General features: G+C 39.6%; 1 protein-coding gene across 4 annotated transcripts; it reads left to right on the top strand.

Annotated features, from left to right (window-relative positions):
* On the top strand, positions 1-27,458 carry NREP (neuronal regeneration related protein). Of its 4 annotated transcripts, none has more exons than XM_033110757.1 (5): positions 1-90; positions 465-506; positions 1,827-1,891; positions 21,827-21,904; positions 26,335-27,458. In XM_033110757.1, exons 3-5 carry the CDS (start codon positions 1,889-1,891, stop codon positions 26,458-26,460), a joined length of 207 nt encoding a protein of 68 aa, XP_032966648.1. In that variant the 5' UTR covers positions 1-90; positions 465-506; positions 1,827-1,888; the 3' UTR covers positions 26,461-27,458. The 4 variants fall into 4 exon arrangements, with proteins under 4 accessions (XP_032966648.1, XP_032966647.1, XP_032966646.1 ...); XM_033110756.1 differs by lacking the exon at positions 1-90 and adding an exon at positions 97-280; XM_033110755.1 differs by lacking the exon at positions 1-90 and having other exon boundaries at positions 331-506.
* Positions 27,459-27,931: the final 473 nt, after the last annotated feature.

Genomic DNA, 27,931 nt, shown 5'->3' with positions numbered 1-27,931 from the left:
GCGTGCGGGGCGCCAGTGGTGCGGGGTGCCGGGGCGCGCGCGCGCCTTGGCTGCTAGCCGATGGGGCCCCGAGTCGCCGATTCCTGCAGAGTAAGCAGTCTGGCTCCACCGCGGCAGCACAGTGGCAGCAAGGCTGGGGCGCTGGCGCCGTGCCAGCCCCATCAGAATTAGCTCATTGTTCACTAGCACACTAGCAGGAGAGAGAGAGGGAGAGAGAGAGACAGAGAGAGAGAGACACTCTCTTAAAGAAAGAGAGACACACACTCTAGAAGAGCACGAGGCAGGGAGACCTTCCCCTCCTTTTTCCAAGGCTGCACTTCTTGGAAGTGAAGCCGGTTTGGGTTTTGTTTCCCCTTCCCCCTCCTCTTCCTCCACCCCTTTCCCCCCTCCCCCTCCCTCTTCTTCCCCCTCCCCCAGCTGTCTTTCTAGCATGATGCCCTTTTTCATCCACATTTGTGTTTCAGGTGTAGAGAGGAGAGAGTGAACAGGGAGCGGGGCTTTTGTCTGTAAGTATATGCCATTCCCATCCCCGGCCGGGAGCGCTGCTTTCTCTTTTGTGTTGATTCCTTGCTTTTGCTCTTAGCTGGATGGACCCTTCAACACTGCAGAGTTCATGCTTCTTCCCTCGAAATTTTAAAGAGCTGAAGCGTGTACCTGGGAGAAATTCTGGCATGTTGATCCTGCTGCATTAAAGCTGCAATTTAACTTTGGCTTAAAAAAAAAATACACAAGTTAAGAGGGAGAATTCTTTGGGGGAAGGGGTGGGGTTTTTTGCTTGTTGGTGTGGTTAATTTTTGCTCTTCTTGCTCATAAAGCATTGGTAGGAACTGTTTTGTTTCTTTACATTAAATGCACTTTGGTGCATGCACCCTCGCCCCCCTGCCCTTTTATTAAACGAATTTGTGTCCCTCCATCTTTTTACACTTTATTACTCTTTCAAAGCTGCTGCTGCCGCCAAGGGTCTTTTCAGGCATTCAATCTTGCAACACTTTTTTTCTGCATTTTCTTATAAAGCAGTTGAACTTTGGGGGTGGGAGGGAAAGCTTAAAAATAAATGACTGCTTTTTGCTTGGTGATGATAATAATCTGATTTGCGTTTATATGTTTATAATAACATTATAGGAAAAGCCTAAGAGCTTATGATACCCTTTAGGAGAACTTTTAGTTTCTCCATTCATCTTAATTTTTGTCATAACTTATGTTAACAAAAGAACTGTGTTCTGATCACATAAAGGTTGAGAGGAAAATCACTGCAGCGTGTACATTGATGTTGATTTGGTTTAGGGAGAAGGGCATAATGGTGTATATTCCTGACTCCCCCCCACCCCCAGTGTAGTTTTTTGTTTTTCTTTTTTTTTTTTTTTTAACACGGAAGGTTATGTAATGCAGTGCCATTTCCAAAAATATCCACTCTGAGGCATTACACTACACGGTGGAAGGCTGATTCCTATTCTGCTGTCTTGATTGCAAATATACTGCCAGTAGTATGTCTGGGAACAAAGAGCAGCCAGAAAACAATCTATTTTTATCACTTGGTTCTACTTTTAAGTTGCTAAACCTTTTGAACTGCAATTTAAAAATGAACCAAACACTAAGAATAGCCCAGGAATCTGCAAAGCCAGGTATCAAGGATTCCTTTGTCCCCTATTTAAGCATATAGACCGCTTAGAAAGCTCTTTCCAAAGCCCCAGTGATAACAATAATTTGCATGTAACTTATCTTAACCACAGAAAATGAATATTTATCTGTAACCTCTAAGCAGGCATTTTTCATTTGCTGACCTGTGGTAAGGCAATTTGTCTACTGTACTTAAACATATTTTGCAGGTTGGTCTCCCTGGACTGAAGAGAAGGGAGGGTGCAAGGCCAAGACTGTTACGATTCTCAAAATGGTAAGAATTGGTCATCAGAGAAGATTCTCAGTAGCTTCTTATCAGTCTTTATTCCATATAAATATCAACCACCTACCTTCATCCTGCCTCAACCCTCCATTGTTCCTACCTCATCTGACCTTTAAAAGGTTCTGTCTCCTTTGTGGGAGCTTTGCAGTAATTTATATGAATTGGATGTGGTGAATTAGATCTTTTGATTTTCAGTCATTTTGAATTGAAAACTGAAATTGCTTTTTTAGAAGTGAAGATTTATTTAGTTCAAATACAGAAACCGTTCTGTTCTTTAAGAAGAGTGATGTATTGTGACATGCATGGAAAGGATGAGCAGAAGGGATCAAACAAAGCAATGAGTATTTAGAGATAATCAGAACTTATCCAAAAAGTGGGAGTCTGTGTCCAGCTAATCACACTGTTGTAGTATCTGCTATCCTTAAAAACAATATATGAAGAGCATGGACTTTTATATGAATATACTCTATTGTATCTCAAATATAATTGGCATTATTTTTTGTTGATTTATAGCCTTCATTTATGAGAGACATCTACTCAGTTTTAGGAGTCAATTATGTTATCCTCTAAATGAAAATATAACGATTTCTGACAGACATGATCCACAGAGAAAGCAGTTTAGTGTTTGATGCCTAATTAAAGAAAGAAATAGATGAAATATACCTTAAATGCAGCTGAATAATTGTATTAATCTTCTATGAAAAATTTCCTCTTTGGAAAAAAGTCGAACTGAAAAAAAATAAAATAGAAATGTCATGAAACTTTTCAGAGAAGTACAGCATGTCCTACAGCAGATGTTTATATTCTTTAAACACCTCTTTGCCACTAAGAATGTGTAATTTCCAAATTTAGTTTTTCCTTTTTGAAACGAGGGTGGAATTTAATGAATCAATTGAATCTGATATACTTGGTGTTTTCTTTGAGAACAACCCAAGCTTGCAAGGAGAAAAATGAATCAGAAGCAATTAAGTGAGTTCAGCTTGAATCCTATTAACAAGTAGGCTCTTTATTTTTTGTGTATGCCTCACCTGTCATTTCAACAGGTGGGACAAAGCACTAAACAAAATAGCTTTTGTTTGGACTTTGATAATGATCAAACTGAGGAACTTGAGGTAGAAGAACAAAAGGGGTGAACAGAAAATTAAACTGATTAATGGGTTTTGTGCAAATGGTTCCTAACTTCATATTAAATTCCTAATTAGCTATTGTCATAGAGTTCCAGGATGGTAATAAAATGAACTACTGCAAAGTAGTTCTGTTTATTTAATTATCTTTTACTGTGACTGGCCACATCACCTTGCCTTCTAGCTCTTTATTCCAGAATCTTACTCTTTGTGTCACCATAGACAGACCATGAAGTTTCATGTATGTTCTCATATGTCAGGTGACCACTTTGGTTAAACATGAATTTGACTGCTGATCCTGCCAAAATTACCCCTATAGATCAAGCTCAGAGAGTAAATATCATGTTTCTGTAGTAGTGGTGGAATGAGCTTTGCGGAAAGCAAACGTGTGCCAAAGCCGAGAATGAAAGTTGGAACGATTTGAATGCAGAAGAGCAAATTTGAATTATTATTACATGTTGTTAATTTCTTACAGTTGTCGTTTATGTATGGTGGCAGAAAGAGAAATCACAATTTGTTGCTCTTGGAAAGATTTTTCCTCATGGAAAAAGTCTCACAACTTTTTGGTGATCCTTTCATCAAGATGTCAATCCCTTTTGGCACAAGCCCATTGCCTGAAATGAAACCACCGACAGTTATTGTCTGTGGGTGATTCCAAGTAACTTTCTAGCAATTCTCTTATTCCGGGAGATCCGAGCTCTTAGAAATTTTTGCACATATTAATGTAAAAAAAAAAGTTTTGATTGTTTTTTTTTCAACTATTATTAGAGGTGTTTTGCACCGCCTCTTTTTCTTTTGCCTTTTTGGCAAAATGAAATTATTGTTTTCCTTAATTAACACAAATTGCTTTGCTGATCTGTAACTCACTTACTTAAAGCCTTCGCCTGCATGCAATAGAAACTATTGCTAAGGATGCAGTAGACTTAACACCTGGCCACCTCTAGAAAATATATAAACATGCCCTTTCTGTTAAACATGTTATTCCATTTACATAATTTAAAAAACTAAAGGCGATCTAATTTCAGTGTAGTTAGCCTGTTTAATAAAGAGCTTATTCCAAACACAAATTTAAAATCGGCTCGTTCCAGTAAAAGAAATTAACTGGTAGACTCCAGAATTCAAAACAGAGTGATTCAATATCTAGATATTTTACATACCCTAAAATGATGTTTCACAACAATAATTTGAAGTCACTCATGAATCCTAGAGTGTCTTTTGCCTTATCACAAAAACCAACAACAAAAAAATCACTTTGTTAACTCTAGGAGGCGCTAATCACAGTGTATGCTGTATAGGACCTTTTGTGCACAACTCCAGGCAGTGCCATTTACATAGATTATAATGCACCTCGGGTTGTACAATTTAGGAGAAGTGTTAAAAGTTTTGTGAGTATAATTTGCCATGTCTTGGTTCAATAGAATGTTCTTTTCAATAACTCATTCCCTAACTTTTAAAATTTTTTAGTAAGCATGCCTTTTTTGAGTGGCCCTTATTTTTTAAGTGCAATTAACAAAATATTTGAGTCTACAGAGATCTTCAGCATTTCTTTAATTTATATTTGGCTTTTTGCTAAGTTTTAATTTCTAAGATTATATTTTATATGAGTCTTTGGTATTTACTTAGGTGTTTTATTTTAAAAGTACTTGGCTTTAGATAAGTCAGTGAGAAGAAAACACTTCAGAATGCACAGATGGTCTTATTGAATACTTTGGAAAAATGAATTATTTAATCCATTGTCAAGGTTAAGTCCTGATTTTCAACATGTTTACGCTCTGTGCAGTAAACTTGCCTCTGTGTATGTGGGTGCCATGGACTGACAGTGGCGCAAAGCACGGGCTCATTATGTTTTAACAGAGACCTAGGAATTGGAACAATTTAAGTTCTCTCTAAGGCTGATGCTGAGCTTTTTAAAAAGATGAGTTGACTCCATTGTATGGTTCATGGAGCTCTGCTTTCTGTAGTCTGTGAAGTGGCATTCATGGGTTTACAAGGAGACTCTTTGAATAATCTCTCCATTAACATAAGGTTTTCCTGTTTAAAGAAAAAGACAAAGATTGAGGAGGGCTGTGGTCCCACTGGTAATGTAAATTGACAAGTTGCTCACAGTGAGTTGTGATTGGGGAGATGCTGAAGGCTACCTAGGAGGGTAATTTTATATGGGACTGTCTTCTCTTTCAGCAACCCTTTCAGCACACTGTAAGGGGGAGAATTGGGAATTGTTTGGCGAATTGGGACAGTAGGGATGGTCTATCTGGATTTAACCCCAGTCCAGCTTCCTTTTGAGCTGAATAAGTAATTCAGGCAGGAGAAGGTATTTGAGCAGAAATTGTGAAATAAACAGCTATTCAGAGTATCATTCTTAGTTAAACCCAATACAGTCCTTAAGAACGTGTATGTAAATCAGATCATCAAAAATACACTGAAGGCATTCACTTTATTGTAAATCTTAAGATGAATACTTCTAAAATAGGACAATAGACTCCTAAAATATGAATACTTTACTAATCCGAGTAACCTCCAGATGATTAGTTGATTCAGTATTTATCTGCATTGGACTGACTGAGGAGCCTGACAGTGAAATGCTGGGACTTCCTTGGACTTGCACAGATTTTTCTTAGTGTTGTTTCTGGCTGGAAAGTCTTTTAAGGCCTTATCCTCACAGGCAAAGTGAAATGAAGGGTTGAGATAATTATCTGAATAATTACGCTTAAAAAAAAAAAAACCTTGATTTTTGTCTGATTCATCTTCGTTATTTAAAATGTTGCTGGAATGATATCGGAGTGGGAAGAATTTGCCTGAATTACTTGAATAATTCCTTTGTTATCCAGCCAAAGACTAGGAACAAGGAAATTTTATCAGCAAATCCAGTTAGAACATACCAGAGGAAAATGTATTGAATATGCTTAGACTATGTTTGGTTGATCAAGATACATTAAAAGATTCCAGTTTGAAACTTCTTTGCTTTGAACTGGAAAACAGGTTAACCATAAATCTCAGCCACAGCTGTAGAAATTAGGGTTGATAAAAATACTGTTTATTGGATCTAACTTTATCTGAAATGGATATTTCTAGATGTATTTTGACCTAGGGACAGCTTCCAGAATTTCTCCTTTCAGTGGTTTAAAAAATAGCAATGATCCTGAAATTGGTCTGCTAGTGCATGACAAGTATTAACAGCTCTAATGGTTTGGGATTTAAGTATTAACATGGCTCTCAATTAAATTCTAAATATCAGTTCAGTTATTAGTAACAATGGCTTGGTATTAACCTGGGTATAACACTAGATTATATTCTCCTCATTATTTGTTAGTTGAATCACATGCTTTTTTTTCATTGACCAACTATATTGTAAGCAGCCGGAAGGTTTATAAAATTCATACACAGTGCTTAATAAAGTATTAAATATATGTTAGAAACTCAGTAACTATTCGGTCTGTGCATGCTAATATCTATTAAGTTGGACTTTTAAAATTCATCCTTAACGGCTTAATCATGTTAAGTTTTGGTGAACTAGAATTAATGTGCATCCTTACCTTCTTCTAAAGATCTAAGAAGTTGAAGTGAATGTATTTTAGTTTTCACACAAAGTTATTTTCCACAATTTATTAACAGAAGAAAAAACGGGGCTTAAGCCATAAAGCCGCTTGCCAAAAAAGAGCGGCTTTCGACTACTCACCTTTGCCAGCTTTCTGTGCCACACTCTGAGCAACCTGGTGAGATGCTAGCTCTCTGTGTTTGCTCCAGCTGTGGTACTCGAAGCTCACTCACAGCAACTGTTCCTGCCTTCATAACAATCCCCTCTGGGGTCCAGGAGGAACTTTGCTCCCAGCATGAGAACTTTCAAGCACTCACTTATTTCCAGTATCACCTGATTCTGAGATACTATGAAAATGATCCCAAGAACAAACGGTGCCATGTCTGAAATTATTGAAGAGACTGACAAGAGTCAGCAATAAGAGTATGCATCTATTGTCAAGTTGAAAAAGGTTTTTGGGTTTTCGCTTTTGGATCATTTTATTTGCGCTTAGTTCTTTGCATTATGGAAAGGACACACTTGGCCTATGCCCTCAGTGGATTCATATTCTAGTTGTGGTAGGAAGACTAACATTCATGACAGACTTAATAATGTAAATAATGTAATACAGTATAATCTAGTGCTAAATTGTAAGGTGCGGAAGAGTGCATCATTGAGGTCTGGGGATTGTAAGGGGAATTTTTAAGGAGGTAGAAATTAAGCTAGACCCAGTGATGGCAAATATATGGCATACATGCCCCTACTGACTCCTGCTACACCTGTGGCAGGCATTACTAATCAGCCTCAACAGTCATTATTATTCAGCCTGAATATGATTTCAAAATCCTCAATATAATGCACAATGCATGAGTGATTGGAGTTGGCACAAAATCTGAAACCTAGAAGTGGACTGTTTGCTCCTTGAGAGCAGGTGCTATGCTTTCCTAAGCTTTTTATCCCTGGGGCTTAGCACCAGTTCTTAAGAAAGACTGAGTGGGTGAAGAATTAAGAATATTCGGGTAGATTTAGATAAGAGAGAAGTGTATTCCAGTAAAAGGGCATACGTTAGAAAGGTATGCTTGCAAGCGTGAGCATGATACATGTTTACTACAGCAGGGAATGTGGTTGTCCCTGTCGGGCCCCTGTGCTGTCAAGGACGGACCTCACACACTAGACCTAGATGTCAAGGACTGGATGTGCTGCGCGGTGAGAAGCCACCGAGCGGGCCTCTTGGAGGCAGCCTGAGCGCGCTCTCACTCAGGTTCCAACCTGCATCAGGTTCTTTGCCTTGTGAATGTGCCCAACAAGGACGAGCACACACACTCACCTATTTCTTCTGGTGAAATGGAAGCTGACTTGATTGCTGCCTCTCACCGCCCTTGGGCCTGGGTGGAGTGGTGGAAAGAAGGAAGGTCACTAGGTAGAAAGAATTGGGAAAGAAGAAGGGAGCACACGTAACCTCTTTCTTTGGAGAAAGTGGCAGCACTTCCATCGACCAATCCCAGCATTTCAAAGGTATCTGCTTGGCCAGAGAGGGTGTTGCTGCTGTGTGAATTGCCCAAAAGTGGATACCACGCTTCTCTTCTATGAGGCTCGCCGTGTGCTAATCAGTTGCAACCACAAGTATCCAGCTGGTTCTCACTCTAGACTTCTTTCTGATCAGCCAGACATACTTATTCAAAATTCAAGCCAACGTTTACACCACCGTAATAAAATTGTTTACAATTTGAGGCCTACGGGCTATTACTGGTTTAGTCAATAGTCTGGTGACCATCTAAGAGGGAATTTCATCACGTAGTATGCAAAAGTTGGGGGAAAGCCAAGAATAAGAAGGATTTTTCTAGAATTTCTTCTGGATACAGCACAGCCTCCTACCTTAGAATGCATCTGCTGTGAGATTTTCAGCATGAAGTGCTTTCATGAGCTCTTTTAGCCCCATCAGATGAGGTTGACTTATCACCGAGTCTCTCAATAAAAGTGACATAGGTAAGCATTGCTCCTTGAATGCTTTCTGCCTACTCCCACCTCATACTTTCAAATAATGTTTTTTCAACTGCTGTGTTTAGACCTTCATAAATTTAATTTTTGTGGTCAGGCAGCCATGCCAGGAACTATGTGAACTAATGCTTTATTTCTAGCCACGATGGAATATATTTTCTTAGAGGAAGCAGGCCACTTGTTATTCTAACGTGCCCCAGGAGTCCCTCCTTCTGTGGCTCTGCTTACTCAGTCCTAGAAAGAATGCTCCTCCTGACAAAATAAAGTCATTCTTCCAGACTGCATTTCAGTGACAACTCCTTTATGAAACTCACCCCAGTACGTCCAGCAGGAATAATGTCATACTCCTCTGTGCACTCATCACACTTACAACATTCTACCTGTAGCTGCCTTATTTCTGCAGCATTTTTCAACCCTCCAAGATTGGAAAATTGAAACAAGACCATTGAGTCCTAGTAACTCAGCGTCATTCCTCTCTTTGGTAGCAGTTGAAGCTGTCGTGCCTCTTCTTGCTCCTTTTCCTCTATCAGCTGACTGGTGAATTTAGATGTGGAAAAGTTTCATCATTGAGAGGGAGCTTCAGAACAGCTAGTGAAGTCGATTGGTGTTCTCTTTCTACATAGTGGAAGGAAATCCTAACCTTCATTCCATGCTCTAATGCGACCTCGGAACGGATCCCATATCCATGAATCAGTCTGACAGCTGCTCCAATACCTGTCCAGGATCTGGCACATTGTTGGTGATCAATACATGTCTGTGGAATAAATATAAGAGTCAATGGTCGTGGATACTTGGGGATCTGTTATTTTTCTGGGCAGAACCAGGTGACTTACTTTGAGATTTATTTACAACTAGTAACAGCCCAACACTTTGCAGATTTGTGACAGTTCTGATGATAAAATACATAAAAACACACAGATTTTGAATTTACTACTGAAAAGTCCCTTTCACTGAACATTTAAGGAGGCTCAATGTTAGGGAGGTAAAGGGGTGGGGAGAGTGAGGTGAAATCTAAGCTAGGGAAACAACGCCTAATTCTATGTTCCCTTCCTTTACACTTGTTTACACAGAAGAGGTCCTGAGAGAGTCCCGAAAGTTAGTCTGGTATGGTCTGCTGAAAGAGGAATCTCATTTTAGGGTCAATGCACACATCTGAAACGTTGACTGTGGAGCACCTTCATTCACTAGGTCACGAAGGGTGTTTTCCCAGCAGTTCCGCGCAGTTTGTCTCGCAGGAATCCGCTTGAGGCACTCCTGACAGTGGAGCGTAATCTGCTCTGGTTTCACAAGGTAATGAAATCTTCATAAGTAAAATCATTGCCTGTTACTACTTTTGAAGGGTTTCCAGTCTAAGCGTTTTGATTTAAGTGTTAGGATTATCTCGATAGAGGTTTTTTTTTTTAAAACCTTTGATTGTAGACTGGTTTTTCAGTGTTCATCCTTACTATCATAGACTAAAATACAAATGCAAGTCGTATTCAGAAAGGAGAGGGAGGAGATACATAAGAGAATGTGGCCAATGAAAGGAAGGTCTGTTTGCCCCTTTTAAGCTGAAATTGGGAACCAGAACCATTGATTGGAAAGAAAGGGAGAATAGCTGAATAGTCGTTGCCAGTAAAAAGACTCACACCAGTAAGTAATTAAAACAAGAGGGAGATTCATAATGTGCACACAAGTTTTGGCGTGGTTGCCCAGTTCTCGCTCTTCTCCCTTCTCCACTGCGGCCCTTACTCAGATCACCATCACACACCACTGTCCTTTGATGACTGGGGCAGGTAACAGCCTTCCTGTCTGAATTGTGTTTGATACCATTCCAGCAGGGAAAAGTACTGTAGTCCACTGGCTGAAGAGGGAGAAATCTGCACGAGTTGTGTTTAAAACGGGTGCAGGCATTTTGAGGACGCTTTTATTGGATAAAGTCAGTGTCAGACCCAGAGCCTGTTTTTGGACAGGAAAAAGTAGATATTAGGAGAAGATACTGCGTCTTTGGCAACCAACATTCAGAACTGTCAAGGAAAAACTAGTCAATAGTTAGATGGATAAAACCTATTGATTAAGATACCTATGATCCAAGTAAGGGATTGTTATTAAGTACTTTCCCAAGTCATACTGTTTCACACCCTTCACGAAGTCATGGTAGTGAAAGTTACCCAAAGGGCTTATTGGGACCATGACCTGAAGGTCTGTTCTTTGCACATTTGCCAGGCAGTTGCTGAATCTCGGTGCGTGTGGGTGTGGGTATGGCAGCACCCACTAAGTTGAACACTTAGCCTCGTGCCTGCTGTATTTTAGGGACTCAGTTAACACTGGCTGACGGAATGAATACTGTGCAGGAAATGGACCCCCTTTTTGAAATGGGCAATATCAGGGACTTCCAGTTGAGTGGTTAGAAGAATTTGAATTTGAAAAGATGAATTAATGAACTAGCCAGCCCACTCCTTTCCTGAACAGATGTCCCAGGATATGGTGGCTTAATTCTAAAAATAATTTTTGAAAAAAATGTGTCTTAGCAACTTTGGCACTTCCAGCCCAAATTAGTGGGACATACTCTTTGATAAGATGTTCATTCTATTGGATTGAAAGTTGCCTACCAAATATTCAATAATTCACAGAAAGTAAGTACTTAGTAAATATTTCTTGATTCATTGTTTGCATAGTTGAGATTATATGCCTGACCAATTTAATTAATACAGCATCAGAAATTCTGCCCATATCTTCTCGGAGCCCTTCTCATCTTCCTAATTTTTATCCTGAATTACCTGGATTGTACTGTTTGTGACATCTGGATACTCTGGACCGTAACTGAGTGTCCATTTCATACTACCCAGTGGAGACTTGGGTCTAATTATACATCATGAAATGTCCTGGCCTTGGATATTTTGTTCACTTCTTGATAATAGAATCTTAAATTGTTCTGATCTTGTTACCCAGGTCTGCGAGCCAAGTCTCCACATCTTTTCATTTCATCTTCATTAAGCCTATTCTTTTTTCTTTTCATGAGGACTGCTTTTTTAACTTTAATTTTATTATCTGAGGCTTAACTGTCTACACTGTCACAATCAATTCAATCAGAAATTCAATTAAATTTGTTCTTTGACATCATAGAAATAATTCATCTGATAATTAATGTGAATTTTGACTAAATTGATCAGCTGGTCTTATGTTGTTTAGACAAAGCCAGAGGGACATTACAACTTTGGCTGTGATCGAATGCAGTGCTCTACATGTAATCTGAGGATCAAATACGACTCACCTTGTTATTTGCAGTTTGGTACCTTCACGATAGTAATAACTAATAATTGGCTAGTTACCCCATCTCTGTTTTTCCATTGTTCTGTCTTTAGAACTGTCTATATTTCGACTACTTTTATTAAACTTCCCAAAGGGTGTCAGGTCAAACTCATTTTTCTTTCTAAATTACCATTCTTAGTAGTTTACACACTGCCTCTCTAGTGTAATAAGTGTTTATGTTCTTCCTTTTCAACTCGGATCACTTTATGTTTTTGTGTAGTGTATGGTTTGTGTATCTATAGATCATTGATAAAGATAAGTTCTTAATTCTCCTTTAACGAAACAGTTGTTTGTAAGTTGACTGAATTTTGAAAAGCAAACTTACAGTGAACATGTTTCAGATGCCTCTGATGAGAGAAAGATCTTCTGAATGAGACTGTCCATTGCTAGGCCGTCGGCGAAGTTGTTGGAGCGTTCAGTTGGGGGTTATAGTAAAACAATTTGGTTTCTCAGCAAATGGCCTTTGTAATTAGCTGCAGTGATTAACAGATATTTGTACTGTGCTGAACATTTCCTTCCGGGGAGAATGGCAAAAAGACAAAACTGGGATGAGCAGTGTTGCTTGGGCTTAATTAGATCCAATGTCCTAATGTAACCAAGCCAAAGTGGCTGCTCTAAGAGCAGTCTTTCCTTAACCACTGGATGTAGAACTCGTGGACACTGGAGAGCAAACCCCCTGTGCCCTCAAACAGTGCAACTTGGTTTTTTTAGGTAAGTTATTTTTGAAGGGCAGCTATTTATTAGAAACATAGGCAGCAGAGCAACAGATATTTTTGAGAAAATTACTCTTGACGGTAGGTGTCGGAAATCCCATCTAAATTTCATCACCAGGGTCCTAAGCAGAGACGCCCCACAACTACTTGGGGCATTGAAAACAGGGCCCAGCACTCCAGGTGGCTTTGGGGAAACAGCAGCGGGGAAGGTTGATATTGACAGACTGTGTTCTGTGAGAGGAGAGGCTGGGTTTGCATCTTGTTTTCCCCAGTTCTTGGTTTTTGTGACCTTGGGCGGGCTCCCTGACTGCTCTCCCTCAGCGTTCTCATCTGTAGAATGGTGAGGAGGATGATGATGACAGCTAACCAGCTCCACTTACTTATGTGCCTGACCCTGTTGCCGTCACTTTACAAATATTTATGCATTTTATTCTTGAAACAACACTGAAGATTAAATAAGTCCACCTAAAAACCATGCCTAAAATTAAAAAAACAAACAAAAAAACATTATAATAAACTCTATATGCTTTCCCACAGAAAACTATGGGTCCCCAAATTTACATACTCTGCCTGTGTGGGTTCCAAAGAGCCCCCTGTATTGCTCATAGCTCTCTTCCTTTGGACTAGTATAGTTTTGATGATTGGTTTACAATGGAAGAAAGACAAAAAAAGAAGAGATCGAAGTATTCTCCTGTTGGAGAACGCAGTCAGGACTTGGACTGAAGGTCTGAGTTTCCATTACTATCTTTTGCTTGTCAATTAGAGTATGTGATCCTTTTTTCCAGGGAACTTAGCCTCCTAATTTGGCATTCCTTTTGCAATTATCTTCACAATTCTTGAGGTATTTATTTCTTCCGTGACTCCCAGCCCTGAAACATGTTATTGATTTGGGTTGGTGGCCACCACTTAGGTCCTCTGCTTCCCACGGTATTACCAGGCTGAGCCCTGATTAGAAGCCGTCTCTTACACTGGAGCATGCTCCCCGCGGTGGGATTGAACATCCAGGTGGTGTAGGGGCACGTTTATCCTAATCCTATTCTATTCCTTTTGTACTTGCAGTTTCTGCCCGTTTTCATAGAGGACAGTTTATTGGAAGCCTTTCAGTGGCCTCTTTGTGACCCAATCACTTACACAGATCTGGCTATACTGTACCTTTTTTAAAGCCAAACTTCTTATGGAATAACCAACTAGCCTCTGATTTAAACCAGTTTTAATTACATTCTCCCACAATAGAAACCACTTGCCCTCCAAATTCGGTGATCTGTTATGATGCTGTTTGCTGTAGAAGAGATATCAGTCTTTAAATGACTGAGACAGTGCAAGACAAGCATCAAAATGTGAAATGACTTTTGCTAAATGCAGAGGGGTTTGCAGCTGGCAGCTGAAGAGGGTGCATTGATGGAAAGAGTGATTAGTTTCTTTTGGTATGAGCACTTAGGGGGAAAATGCACACTTTCTGGAAAGCTCAGTCTTTCGCATGTCAGCCAGAGGAATACTTTGAAATGTCCACAAACTTCTCAATAGGAACTGGTTATCTCATCATCCTACCCAGACCACGAAAAATCCAAAATCCTTGTGTCTAGATAAATAAATACTTACCTCACTAGCCTTTGATTGAGGGCTTTAAGAAATCTGATTTTTGAAGACTTCTTCCATGTAGTTAGTGAAAATTTTCATAAGATTTTAATGGACAGCACAGTAAATTTTGGGCAAGAGGAAAGAAAAAAATAGTATTCTCATGAGTAGAAATCAGACTTCTTATAGTTATTTGAAGGTGAAACCCAGCATACCTAAAATTATTCAAACCAGCTAATAAAGCAAGTCTAGATGTTTCTTATTAACCTTGGAATGTACTTGGAAAAAGTCCTGCCAACTCCAGATGTCTAGTATTGAGAGAAATACAAACAGTATTTCTCTCAGCATTTATGGCAGAGAATACCATTCAAAAACTCAAAACTGCTGTTTGGTGCATGGGGGCACAATATAGTTTTCTTCCTTTCTTTCCTGCTTTTCTTTCACCTTAAATGTAGGAGAAAAATTGCAAAATGTAGTGTTGTTAATCTCTTGATTACAAATAAAATTCAATTTATATAAGGGAATAAGGTGATCCAGACTTAGATTTCAGATGTGTTAAGTAAATATTTACTCTGGTTCCACTCCAGGGAGGTAAAAGATTTTATTAACATATTTGTTGAGGTCATGGGAGTAAGGAAAAACTTATGCTGTGCTTAAATGCCTGAGGGGCCTTTTTTTTTTTCCCTGCTGGTTAACAGAGGCCAGTATTTTTTTTTTTTCTTTTCTGAAAAGAGCAAGTATCTTGTTTTGTGGCCTTTACTTTTTATTGTTCATTCACAAACTGCTTAATCTCCAACCAGAGCTTTAAAAAGCTGTTTTATTTTTTCCCTTTGTTTGGAAAACCTCTTCTTAGATATCCCTTACGAGACTTGTTTCCAAGCTTTATTCTTGTACTTTTTCTTCTGGTTTACTTTGGGCTGTTATCAGCTCTTTGTACTTTGTTTTGTCTTCAATCACTGAAAAGAAAAATCTCCCATTAAAAGTCAAGATTTGAAGTGTTGAACTTTATTCCTTGAGTCCAGTCCGCAGTTTGGCTCTGATTCCTGCACCAGGCTGACCTCCAGCCCAGGGGAGGGTTTCTTGGCAGAAATCTGAGAATTCCTCGATCAGTGACTCCCTTTTTTGGATTTATGGAGTCTTTAGGTGGATTGCTTTGTGCTAAGCATGTTCCTCTTGGAAGGCAATGAGGCTGGGATGAGAGGAGGAGTTTGCTCAGCGCAGGACTTGCCACTAACCTCTGTGTTCACCATTCTGGAATTACCGAGCTGCTTGCTGCACTCTGCTTCAGCCGTGCTCCATTCAAGCCCTGAAAACTCACCAAACCCCAGCTGTTTTAAAGAGTGGTGAAAAGGCAGAGTTGGATAATATTTTTAACCTTTTGTGGTTTTCTCCTGCCCCGATTCATTGCTCCTCTTGAAAAATCTTTGCTATTATTCTTAAAAATCAAATTTTAAAAGACTCAGCAGCCCAACAAGCAGAATGTTATATTGTTGGAGCAGAGTGACTGTGAAAGCTCTTTGTGCTGACGATTAACTGCACATGTAAATACTTTCATTTTGTTGCCAGGAGATTTCCTTTTCCTTTCTCTGCCTGATTGAAATTTAGAAATAAAACTCCACAGCTGTCAGGTTCCCACATATTCATCAGACGCCTCTCAAGATGGCCTTGCAATGAGCAGTGTGAATTTAGAGGGTTCCACTATTAAAGTCTACACAGCCTGTTTCAGACGCCCGACCTCACAAAGCGAAGAATTACAAATCTTTTGCCTGCCTCACATGTAATGCTGGGCGGTAACATAATCTGCTATATAATGTTAATAACATGTGGACATTTTCTGTGCCCGGAGTGGACATATGCGCCCAAAGCAAAGCTAATGCCAGCAAAGGCTTATCCAGTTTCTGAGCTATCACTGTCTTCCCCATTGAACCCATTTCTACAGGTTAAAAACCTGTCAGGCCACAGCAAAGCAGAGTGTCAGCAGGTGTTGTAATGCAGCACTGCCCTAAAAGACCATCCTTTCCTTTCTGGCAGGAGGGCATGTGCACCTGAGTGTTTGTAATGCTTTCTCTGTAATTACCCATTGTTACCACAGGCAGCTTCTCTCTCTCTCTCTTCTCTCTCTCTCTCTCTCTCTCTCTCAATCTCTGTGTGTGTGTGTGTGTGTATTTAAATTAGGTCTCTGCATGTTTCTCCTATGTCCCAAACCAGAATATTTGCCAATTTAGGCACCAGTTAACACTTTTATTCTTTTTTCCGGAATGTGCAGAGGTTATGTACATTATCTGAATCGCTCAATGTTCTGCATGCTTATCTTTTTGTCTTCTGTTATAGTTGCTATGCATTTCCTTCACTGTGTGCTTCATCTCCAAGCAGCATTCACAGGGTTAGGCAGATCTCTTAGACTTGGTCTCTAGAGAGATGGTGCATCATCTTTTGGCAGCATCTAATCGTTGATGTAATGCTGTTCAGAGAAGATTATCCCTCTAACTCATTTATGGTTTCAGTTTACATTCTGTCCTCTCACAGGACCAGCAACACCTGGGAGCAGAGTGGCTACTGAGGGAGATTCTTAATAGCACCACTTCAAAGGGCATTTGCAGAAATGAAGTGTGTGTATATGCATGTATATTCCCCTTGTATTATGGTACTAGGTTCCACAACTTCCCATCTAATTAGGCAGAATAGAACCTGTACATGTGCAGACACACACACACACACACACACACACACACACACACACACACACACTGTTTAATTGGTAGAGAGACTATGAAATATACTCCTTTGCTGCTCAAAGAATTAATTATGCAGGTTGGACACCTGCTACCCTTGTCCGGTTTCCTAATTGGTTGGTGTCTATCCTTGTTAAGTCATAAAAGGGCCATGTGTGCGTTCTTTAAGCACATAGAACTCCACTAAAGATAGAAAATACTATTGTAATTGGGGTCGTTAATAAGCAAACCACACAACCGCTTCATAGCAGGTTTCGGAGAAGGTATGTTAACCAGTTAAGCAGCATATATGCATGCAATGTACTTAGGCTCTGAATAAAGCCATGACTTTGCTTTGAGGATCATTCTCACAGTCTCCTCAAAGAAATATTGTCAACAAACAGAGGAAAATACAAATTTAGAAACAGGTAGTCAATGGAAATAATTCAAATTGTAGATGCAGTATAATAGTAGTGATAGGAAATAAGTCAATTATATTGATTCTGTATGTGGACCATACTACTGGAAAATAAATAGCAAGTTTTGAAATGAAAAGTGAGGGATAATCTAGTTTGTATGTTTTTTAGGACCTTGCAGGAGTGGTCTCTGATTTCCCCACATAGTATTTTTCTACTTTGGATACCAAGTAATGATCAGTGGCAAGCTAATTACCTTATGGACTTAAAAAATGAAGTTATTTTTTATGATGCATTGTCCAGAGTAAAACAAACCAAGAAAGAAAGAAAGAGTGATTTAAAAAGACAAAACCTTGAGCATTGCATGCTGTGATAGACAGTTGAAACTTAGATACCCAATCATCAAATACATTTAAGAGAATCAGTAAGAAATAGTTCATTTTCACCATAAAACTGGATTTAAATATATAGTGGGTTTAAATGTATATACTTGAAAGCAAAAAATTGGTTTCACCTAAGAGTTGCTCGTGGATATTTAAATATTTATATCTATCATAATTAGTGTATGTATGTAATCCAGTGTGGTTCTTCATGTCAGTTCTATTGTTTTTAAACATAGTTGTCAGTGAGATAAATGTAGCATTGTAGAAAAAGGCACATTAACTGATGATAATATTCTGTGACAAGCATAGACACTCAACCTTTCCCAGCATTCAAGCAAAACCTCGGCATGTTCTGCAATTTAAAACAACAAAATTTTCCTTCCCCTCTGTATTTTCACAAACATTCGTGTGTTCTTAGTTGCTGAGGGTATAGCTTGCTTCTCTGATTTCTGACTTCTGGAAGAACAGTGTTCTAGAGGGTGTTGAGGATTTTACTTGAGCAACAACAAACCGATGCTTACGTTATATATGGAAGACGGTGTTTAGAGGACACCTGCTTCTCTTGTGAAGATCAAGGCATACTTTGGCTTGCTGGTTTAATAAAACAAGAGTTCTGAGGTAATCCCATGTGGAGTCACAGCTTGTGGGATCGCTCCCAGATCTGCTCTGCCACCCCCATTTCCTCTGATGGCCATGCTCCTGGTTGTTTTGCTAAATGTTGGGTGTTTTAATTTGTTTTTTAGTCTGTTGATGCATGTTCCAGCAACTATTACATTTGACATAACCTATACATGCCTTTTTTTCTTTTTTTTTAATTGTACGTAAAGCACACTGGATTAGTTTGCTAGGGCTGTCAAAACAAAGTACCACAGACTAGGTTAGGTGGTTTAAACAATAGAAGTTTATTTGCTCACAATTCTGGAGTCTAGAAGTCTGAGGTCACGGTGTTGAGAGGGTTAGTTTCTTCTGAGGCCGCTCCTTGGGTTGTAGATGGACCTCTTGTTTCTTCACAACGTCTTGCCTCCGTGTGTGTGTGTGTGTGTGTGTGTGTGTGTGTGTGTCCTCATTTCCTCTTTTTATAAGGACACCAGTCTTTGGATTAGGGCCTATCCTCATGACCTCATTTTAACGTTATCAACTCTTTAAAGACTCTATTTCCCAATATAATCACCTTCTGAGGTACTAGGGGTTAGAACTTCAACACATGAATTGAGCGGTGGGTTGTGGGGGAGAGACACACACAATTCAGCCTGTGGCACACACTTTTAAAACGACATTTCAGAGGGTCTGTTACCCCTGTCTCCCCTCACCCCCACCTCAAATTTGAGTTCCTAGAAGGCAAGAACTGTATTTCTCTTCTTGCAAGTCCCAGAACCTAACAGTGTCCAGCACATTGGAGATTATTCACAAACTCATGGTGAATGCATGCGTGGACAAAGGTATTCTGAATTACTTGAGAGCAAGAGTAGTAATTGTCATATTTCTTTTAAGTCCTTCATTTTAGAGTCTCAATACACCACAGGTGTAAGAAAGAACAAAGCTGCAATGTAGGTAGCATGTATTTCCAATAAACTACCACCTTTTTCCAAAACCAGAAAAAGAAGTTTAAATATCTCCTTTAGAGTCCAGGTCCAGTGATACGCGGAGTTCTTAGACACCAGCCATAGAGGTTTTAAGAATGTAACTGAGACTCCTCTATTCCTGCCATTTTTTTGGCTTGAAGTTCTGATTCTGAAAGAGACTGGAAGAATTTATCACAAGGCCAAAGTGACATTTATTTTTCCTAAAGTATACAATGACTACTTTATGATTCAAGCACTAAAAAATGCCTCATTAGAAATGCCCTTGGCAAGTCTGTGGCTAAATTAATGTGTTTCAAAAGAACAAATTTGAGGTAGGTGGGGAAGTTTCCTCAGTCGTGGGTTTTGCTTTCAGATACTTGTGTTCCTGAGTACTTTGGCAAAAAAATCACTGTTTTTCTTTAAAAAAAAAGGAAAGCTCTTGGAAAAACAAATTGTAAGAATAATAAGTATAATAATTTCTGAGCGGCAAGCTGTTTTTTTCCTATAAATCAGACTTGGGTGGCTTTTGTATTGATGCTTTGAACTTAGAAGTTAAATGCTAGAGCAGTGTGAATTGGTTAAAAACAGACTATCAGAAAATCACAAGAACACAGACAGAGCGACGTTTACTTGATCTTGCTTTTCATTGCATCCATGTGCCTACTCAGTTTTTACATGTATTTTTATCAGTGTTTTGGATTACAGTGGAACTTTATGTCTCACTAAGCGTAATATTTTTAATGGTACTCGAAGCATGCTTTTTAAAGTAGTAATGCAGAAACGTAACCACTTTATATCTATTTATATTAAGTGAATTTACAGTCGATCCCAAGTTATGGTCTCTAAAAGGAAGCCCAAACTGGGATTTTGTGTGCTGTGACTTTGTTTTAAGCCTGTATTTTAGATGGCGGTTTTGTTTTCTTCCCCCATCCCTGGTTAAAGGGAATGTCAAGGGTGACTGTTTATCCCAAGCAAGGCAGATGGTAGAATACTCCCACAAGAATCTGGTCAGAGGAGGGGGAAGCTGAGCAAATGTGGGGAGGCTGGGGTTGGCGCAAGCACATGGCCGAGACAGCAGACCCACAACAAAGTCAGAAAATAGGTCCAGTTCTTGCAGGATGAGCTCTCAGACATTTAAGACTTACATGTGTGTGGTGGCTGTGGACCTGTGTGATTTCGAAAGAGAGGTGGTAGGCAATGTGCATTCTGGGATAATTCGAGAGCGTTGGGAATATTGGGAAGAACTGAAGTTTAGAATCTGGAAACCCGGTTTGAGTTCAAGTCCTATCCTACACTGACTATGTGACTTTGGACAAGTCGGGTAACCTTTGGCATTTCAGTTTTCTCATCTCTGTAATGATAAGACCTATTCACAGGCTTATCATCAGGATAAATTAGGTAAGGTATGCAAAATTGCTCTGTAAAACGGGATGTGCCATAAATGTTACTGGAGTAGAGCAAAGTTACTGTTAGATTATCCTAAGGATCACCACAGCCACCCACCTTTCCTGCCTCAGAGCCCTGGACCAAATGAATTGACTGGGACATTGAAAATATTGCAGTTAGTCCAGTGATTAGGCTACCACAGCTCGCGCCTCCCAAAGCAAAAACAGCATGTAAGTCTGTTTTTTAACCTATGAATGAGGTGTGATTCTTAATAGTATTTATTAAATGTGAGGCTTATTTATAGCATTTAGAGAATCAGATCTGGAGGGAATCTTACCTAATTTCCTCATCATCCTTCAAGCAGGGCTGTATCCAATATGAATTAGCCCTGAATAAGGTTGTTAGATTCTGTTTCTAAATTTCTTAAAGAAGATTTCACATTTTTTCCTCTCTACAATCTTTCAGTAATTTAACAGTTCTCATGCCAAGTTCTTTCTTATAGCTGACCTAAATCTGTAGTTGTGATTTAAGTTCTAATCCCGTACTTCTGTCTTTACTGGAGCCGGAGAACAGCTGGTCAGCGAACTTCTTATGATAATAACTCTTTGTATATTTAAAGAAGAGTTACTCAGTTTGACTCACACTCTCCACCTCATCCCACCCCTGCCACCGCCCCTAAATTCATCAGCTAGTAGTCTCTGAATCATTCATAGTGATGCTCCCCATCTTCTTGCCCCTTTCTCAGTGGCTACATGGACCTGGAGAGAATGCAAGCCGCTTCTTCCTTTCCTCCTTATGCTTTGTGCATAATTTTGAGCCTTCTAATAAATGATCGCGGGATAACCCCTAAGACTGTCTGATAGGTGCATGGCACATTTATCTCATAAACATGGAATTTTGCAAGGATACTTACCATACGTTGCTGTGAAAGTTAGGCCTCCTCAGTGCCTTACTTTGTTCAGTCAGTCATGCCATGAAGCTGCCACTGGGTGTACTAAAGATAACATTGGTCGATATCTCTGCTCTATGGGACTTGGTCTTGGGAGACTTTGAGCTACAACTCTCCTGAGTACAGCAGATATTCAGAAGCACACTAACAGCCTGAAAGAGTTGATGGCCTCCCCAGTGCTCTGAGTTGCAATCAGGAAGTAAGTGACTGTTGAGGAGAACTGAGCTGGTTAAGCTGATTGCATGTGGTTTCAGAGTGGACTCTGTTTATAATCTGAATGTGTGTGCTTTTGTGTCTCTTACAGGTTTATTACCCAGAACTCTCTGTCTGGGTCAGTCAAGAACCATTTCCAAACAAGGAAATGGAGGGAAGGCTCCCTAAGGTAAGATCCTCAGAGCTGCTATTTTGTTAATTTTTTGGTTTTTTAATTTAGAAGCATTTTTTTAAAACCAGAGTTACTCATTTTTCGTTTTAATATCCATTATAGTCTACTAAAATAATACATTAATCTATTACTATTATGACCTTTAAAATAACATATACCAAAAAAAAAAGTCCTATGACTCTCAAAGTTTACATTATATTCCTTTCTTGACAAGTCCAAAGCAAATTTTCATTTAAGCATCATGGAACCAGTGTACATTTTACGGGTTTTTAATTTGTTTGTTCCCTTCCTGGGTAGATAAATATGCTCAAACAAAAAGATACCTGAAAAGGATAAGGTGATGACAGTTTTGTCTGGTACCGTGTGTCCCCGAAAATAAGACCTAACCAGAAAATAAGCCCTAGCATGATTTTTCAGGATGATATCCCCTGAACATAAGCCCTAATGTGTCTTTTGGAGCAAAAATTAATGTAAGACCCGGTCTTATTTTCGAGGAAACACGGTAACAATGCCTGAATGTCTGATAAGATTACCCATGAAACAAAACAGAAAAAACTGTTATATTTCTTTCTTTTAATTTTTAGGCCTAAAAATATTTTCTATAAACATGCCTTCATTGTTCTGATGAAGAATCTTAGGTATGACACTTCTCTGCCTTAAGAGAATTTGTAAAATTTACATTTTAGATTTAAGTACCATTTCTTTAAAAAAATGAAAAAAACATTTACCAGTTTTTACTGTAGATACCTTTGGATCTTGCCTGTTAGGGTAAATATCATTTGATCTGAAGCAGGAGGATGGTACTTTTTACCATGACCTACTGATTTTACAGTTAATAAGTATAGAGTCCATTGAAAATAAAATTAACATTTAGAAGTTTCATATGTGCAATTGACCAATGATGAGGCTTTCCCAGCTAGTCCTGCTATTTCAGTGTTTGAAAAATTCTCTTATTTGCACTAAATGATTTCAGCAATTCTCTACCTTTTACTGATCAGCAGAATTTCAAGAGATTGTGTCAACTGGCAGTTTGCACTGAAACGAAAACAGTTCTAAATCACTTTTAATTTTTCAGAAAATTTTCTGAACGTTAAGGTTGAAATCATTGGCGGGGAAGGAAGGAGGTGAACAAAATGATTTTGCCCTGCCTGAACTAGACTTGCACTGGTCTTGTAGAGTTGAAGTGAGCTTCAATTCTGGAGCTTTGCTCTAAATACACCCACACCCCACCATGTCACCACCAGCATACCACCAGCATCAGCAGTATAACTCTAGACATTCTTTACTGAGCCACCTCAGGGGCCGAGGGTAAGACGTGATCATGGAAGGGGCACGGGAGATTGTAGTCTTTCCAATCAGGTGTCAGGAGATCCTCTCTTTGACACTGGTGACATCGATCAGAGGGGCAAGACTAGGCAAATTCCTCAACGAGGTCAGTGGTGCCTCCCTTTCTTCTGGGAAAGCCACCAGGTTGGAGGCCTTGCCTACAATGAGCTGTGCTCCAGGGGGTTGGCACAATGGATCCTGCGATTCAGATCGTCTGTTATTTTAAGTTCTTTCCTCTCTAAATGTGTGAATATTATCTTAAACATGTAATATATTTGTCTGATTTCCAGCAGTTTCCTTCTGGAAAAGCACATCTTTGCATAACCATAAGAAACATAATTTTGACTTACTTGGTCCAAGACACATTATTGAGTCATCAGCAGAGAGCGCCATGCAACCTGACGTAGCTCAGCTGTAGGCGCATCCGGCAGAACGTCTGTGGGAGCTGCTGGACTCATCTGTTCCCCTTCCTCCAGCCTTCTCGATTACTCCGTCCTCTAGGGACCGTTATGTGCTGGATGATAGAGGAAGACACGATTACTTTCTGAATTCTTATAAGGTCTCACTTCTGGAGAAATGGGGCATCATTGTATCCTCTCTTGAAAATGCCTCCTCTCCTTGCTGCAGAAACCTAAAATGCCTTCAGTGGGGGCAGAAAGACGTTATTCTTTAAAAAAAAGAAAGAAAAAAAAAAGAGGGACAGGAGGTAGGGATTGAAATCTAGTAGATTCCAGACTCCAGCCACTAAAGGGAGGATGCGCACAACTTTATCCAGGAGTTCCCTCCCCACAGGCTGGTTGGGTTATGGCCCCTCAGGCTGCTTCAGTGGCACACCTCTCTGCATGAGTTATGCTATTATCTTGTCATTGTCCGGTTGTACTTGGTTGTCTCTCACACAGCTAGTTCATTAAGGGTAGAATGGGCAGGGACTGTTTTTTGGGGGGGTTTCTGTCTTTGTTTTACTCTTCATAGGTTCAAAACCTAATAGAGCACTCCAACCATAGTAAGCACTCTGAACGTAAATAACAAATGAAGATTCGAATGTTGGGGAGGCTCAAAAGAGAGAAAAAAATAGTGAAAATGGTAAATTCTAATGTGAAATAATCTCCTTTACCGGTTTTTTCTGGAAATAACCGCTTCCCAAATTACCCGGATCCCATTGCGCTCTTCATTTCATTTGGCTGTGTATTTTCCATGGAGGTAAAAGATTAGGAAGACTGAGACCTATATACTAGATACAGACTACGGTTCTATACATTCACTTTTGAGCAGAGTAAGTCTGAACTGAAGTTAGCGGTTTTAAGTCCAGTCATGTACGGAGTGTACTTGTTGAGTGAAATAATGTGAAATAATGTTTGTGAAATTTTCATTTCCCTTCCTGGGCCTGTGACAATTACCAGCCATTGACTTCTTCACTTGTTCAAAACCTAAGTTTGTCATATTTTAAACCATATTAACTGGTTGACGGGGGAGGAAGAGCAAACATTCTAAAGTCACCAGGATTGCAGTGGATTTCTTTCTTTCTTTGTTTCTTTCTGTTTTTTTATCTTGGGATTGCATGCCAAAATTTCAAGATGGAAATTATTTTCACAGCTGAAAGGAAATGCCCGATATCATGCTCTTAGAAATTTATCTAGATCCTTAAGTGTGTGTGAGTAATGAGTTGTATTTTAATTTAATTTTCTGGTTTGGTCCTGTTGGTATTTAATGGTACCAAAACAACCTCTAAATCACAGTCTAAGACTGGAACGTTAAAAGTACATACTGAGTGGATTTTATATACATCCTAAAAATGTTGTTAAAAATGTTGTCAAGATCTGTGGTTTTTAAACAGAAAATTTAGACGCACCGGATGTTTAATATGAAAAATCTATACAGTAAATAAGCCTTTTAAAGTTGAATTAATCTGTTACGTTTAGTTCACCCTGTGGCTGCTGAAAACATTTATTCAATTTCAAGTTGTTTGGAAGTTCCTGATTTCTGAATTCTTAAAAAGAAATTCAAATGTAATCATTTACAGTTCACAATGCAAGATTATCACTGTAATCCAAGAACTTACATTCAGTCAAATTAGCTTATTATAAATATCCTGTTAGAACATGTGACCTCAGGGAGGAAAAAAAGATCTTTTATAGCAACAATGGGTAGTTTTTACCAAGAAAACTTCGGTAATTAATGGTTTGTCTAAAAGAGATCACTATTTTCATATCTGATCGGGACATACAATCTATTTGTGGTAAAGTAAGACCGCTATTTGATATTATCCCTTGCCAAATGGGCTTCTTTGTCCTATCCTCTTGCTGTTTGGTGACGATGGAGAGCTTCTCCCCATGGGTGCTAGACCAGATTTTCAATCACATTGCGGTTGGCTAATTCTAGTCAGAAACACAAAACCCTCACTCATCAGGATAGTGAGGAGAGACTTAGAATGTCCCCTGTCAGTCCAAACTAGCTGAATCTCTCTCTTCTGGCCTTAGTTTCACACTGTCCTCCTGTTTCCTGCAACTCGGTCCTCCAGCCCCACACTATTTCCCTCCCAAATGCTCCCACCTTTGGTTTCCAGTTCTGATCGTAAGGCCCACACTGGACTATGCCAGTGCTTACAGAATAAACCATCCATAAATTACATTTGTGCGAGTTGTGATATGCTTTTAAATATTTTTATTTGATATTAGCAAATAATTACCCTACTCTACCATGGCTATTGAACTCTTTAAAAAAAAAATGTATTAATACTCCTATGAGCACCTCTCAGCCGGCCTCATGTCAGGCTCTATCTGGTACTAGAAACGGTCCTCAGAAACCTGACTCTTGGGGAATGCTGCCTCCCACCTGGCTGGGTGCAGCCATTAGAGAAGCACTTGATTCCACTGAAGCCAAGGCAACTAGTGTTTAATTACTTCATGCCCCCACAGACCTAATATTTACATTCAGGCGAACTGTGTTTAATATGTAAACTCTGTTTGCAAAACATTGGGAGTTCAAGGATAAAAGGCGGGAGGGAGAGGCAAAAATTTTCAAATGGTTTCAGAAGCATGACTAAGTGTGTCTCTCTTTTGTGTGTGTCCGTCTGTGTGTCTCTGGGTACACCCGCTTTTCAGGGAAGACTTCCTGTCCCAAAGGAAGTGAACCGCAAGAAGAATGATGAGACCGAGGCTGCCTCCCTGACTCCACTTGGCAGCAATGAACTCCACTGCCCCAGAATCAGTTACCTCCACTCTTTTTAATCGTAACACCTCCATTTGTATAACATACGGTGTATGGGTATTGATGAGGTCATGGTATCATATATGGGATTTTTTTCTGTGTAAATCATCAAGTATAAGAAGAAACTATGGGACTCTGAGCCTTGCTTTAGAGAATTTACAGTGGACATATAGGTATCATCAAACCAGTTTTTAACCATTCTGACTCAAGTGAAAACGCTCAGAATTTCACACTGTGAATCCACGTTTACAACCCTTACAGGTGGGCCTTCAGGCCTGGTTCTCTACGACGATGTCTTCCACAACTCAAACTCCCACTGCTCTCACACAACCGGTCCACTCCTGCCTTGTCACTCACACAGCTCCCGACTGCTCCTTGCAGAGGCTGAGAGTCCCCAATTTTTTTTTTTTTCATTTAGATGTAACGAGTCTAGTAGTTTATGTTCATCAATTGTCTGTATATCTCTATATTTTATCCATGTACTCTTTTGATGTATAGAAGTAGTTTGAAACTCATTGTTTCCTTGTGGTAAGTGACCGAGATGCTGCCACAGGACCTGAGACACTGATGAATGGTGCTATTTTGGACTTTCAACATGCTCCTTGGCGAGGTAGCTCTGATGGAGTTATTTTTTATTTCCATGTTCTAAGAAGGTGTTGGTACTCTGTTTCCCTGAATGTTGTTCTCTAGACTGGATTGACTTGTTTTCCTTGTGTCTTCAGTGTGGCTTTCTTCTTCAGCATTGTAGGTTGAGTGAATGCTACCAGAGAGAGTATAAGAGACTCACGTCTCATTGGCTGGCACTCACGGACAACGCAGTCACTGTAACGGGAGCAATCACAAAACTGTAATTTACTTACCAAATCCCTTCCTTTTGGTAGCCTCGCCTGCCTAACTTCGAGAAAGAAAAGCAATAATTTGACAGGCGTTTTAGGTGTCTCTCTTGGTTCCTTTTTGTTTGAAAGAATATTTGGGGGAAAAAGGGCAAATTCTTTTTTAATAAATGCCCTCTGGGGGGGGGGGGAAACTCCAAAAAACTGGCATCTGAGCAGCAATATGATGAAAATTACACCTTTCCCAAAAATTAGATTGGAAAAAATGTCTTTACGAAATGAAAAAACACAAACAGGCAGAGCACTCTTTTTTGGCAGATTTGATAAGCAAGGTGTAGATTTTACATTTTTGTCCTTGCTCCCAATGGAATGGATAAACAAACAAACAAAATCAGAAATACCATCTACTCACGGAATGTTGTTGTGTTAGCCAGTCTGAAAGCCCACCTTAATTTTTATATAACTGTCTGTTAGCTCTTCCTTTGACAGGGCAGGCTCTGTTCTGAACTGTTCTGCTTCTGACTTAACATCGATGATGCATGCGCTTGCATTTTTTCGTTCTCTTCTTGCTCCCCCGTTGGCCTGAGTTTCTCGTGCATTTCTCCTCTCCCTCCTTCGTTAGAGTAGGTATATCAGCTGTGTAAATAGAGCAAGAAAA

This window comes from Rhinolophus ferrumequinum, chromosome 7, assembly GCF_004115265.2.
Source record: "Rhinolophus ferrumequinum isolate MPI-CBG mRhiFer1 chromosome 7, mRhiFer1_v1.p, whole genome shotgun sequence".
In the NCBI taxonomy this organism is placed as follows: domain Eukaryota; kingdom Metazoa; phylum Chordata; class Mammalia; order Chiroptera; family Rhinolophidae; genus Rhinolophus; species Rhinolophus ferrumequinum.
The sequence above is the reverse complement of the archived record's forward strand: the minus strand, read 5'-3'. Positions and strand labels throughout refer to the sequence as shown.

What these genes read in the sequence shown, in the direction of transcription:
- NREP (XM_033110754.1), top strand. Translation starts at nt 1,487, where the DNA reads ATGTCTGGGAACAAAGAGCAGCCAGAAAACAATCTATTTTTATCACTT. An exon ending in CCAGGAATCTGCAAAGCCAG is followed by an intron (nt 1,623 to 1,826) that starts GTATCAAGGATT and finishes CATATTTTGCAG; the next exon opens with GTTGGTCTCCCTGGACTGAA. An exon ending in CTGTTACGATTCTCAAAATG is followed by an intron (nt 1,892 to 21,826) that starts GTAAGAATTGGT and finishes TGTCTCTTACAG; the next exon opens with GTTTATTACCCAGAACTCTC.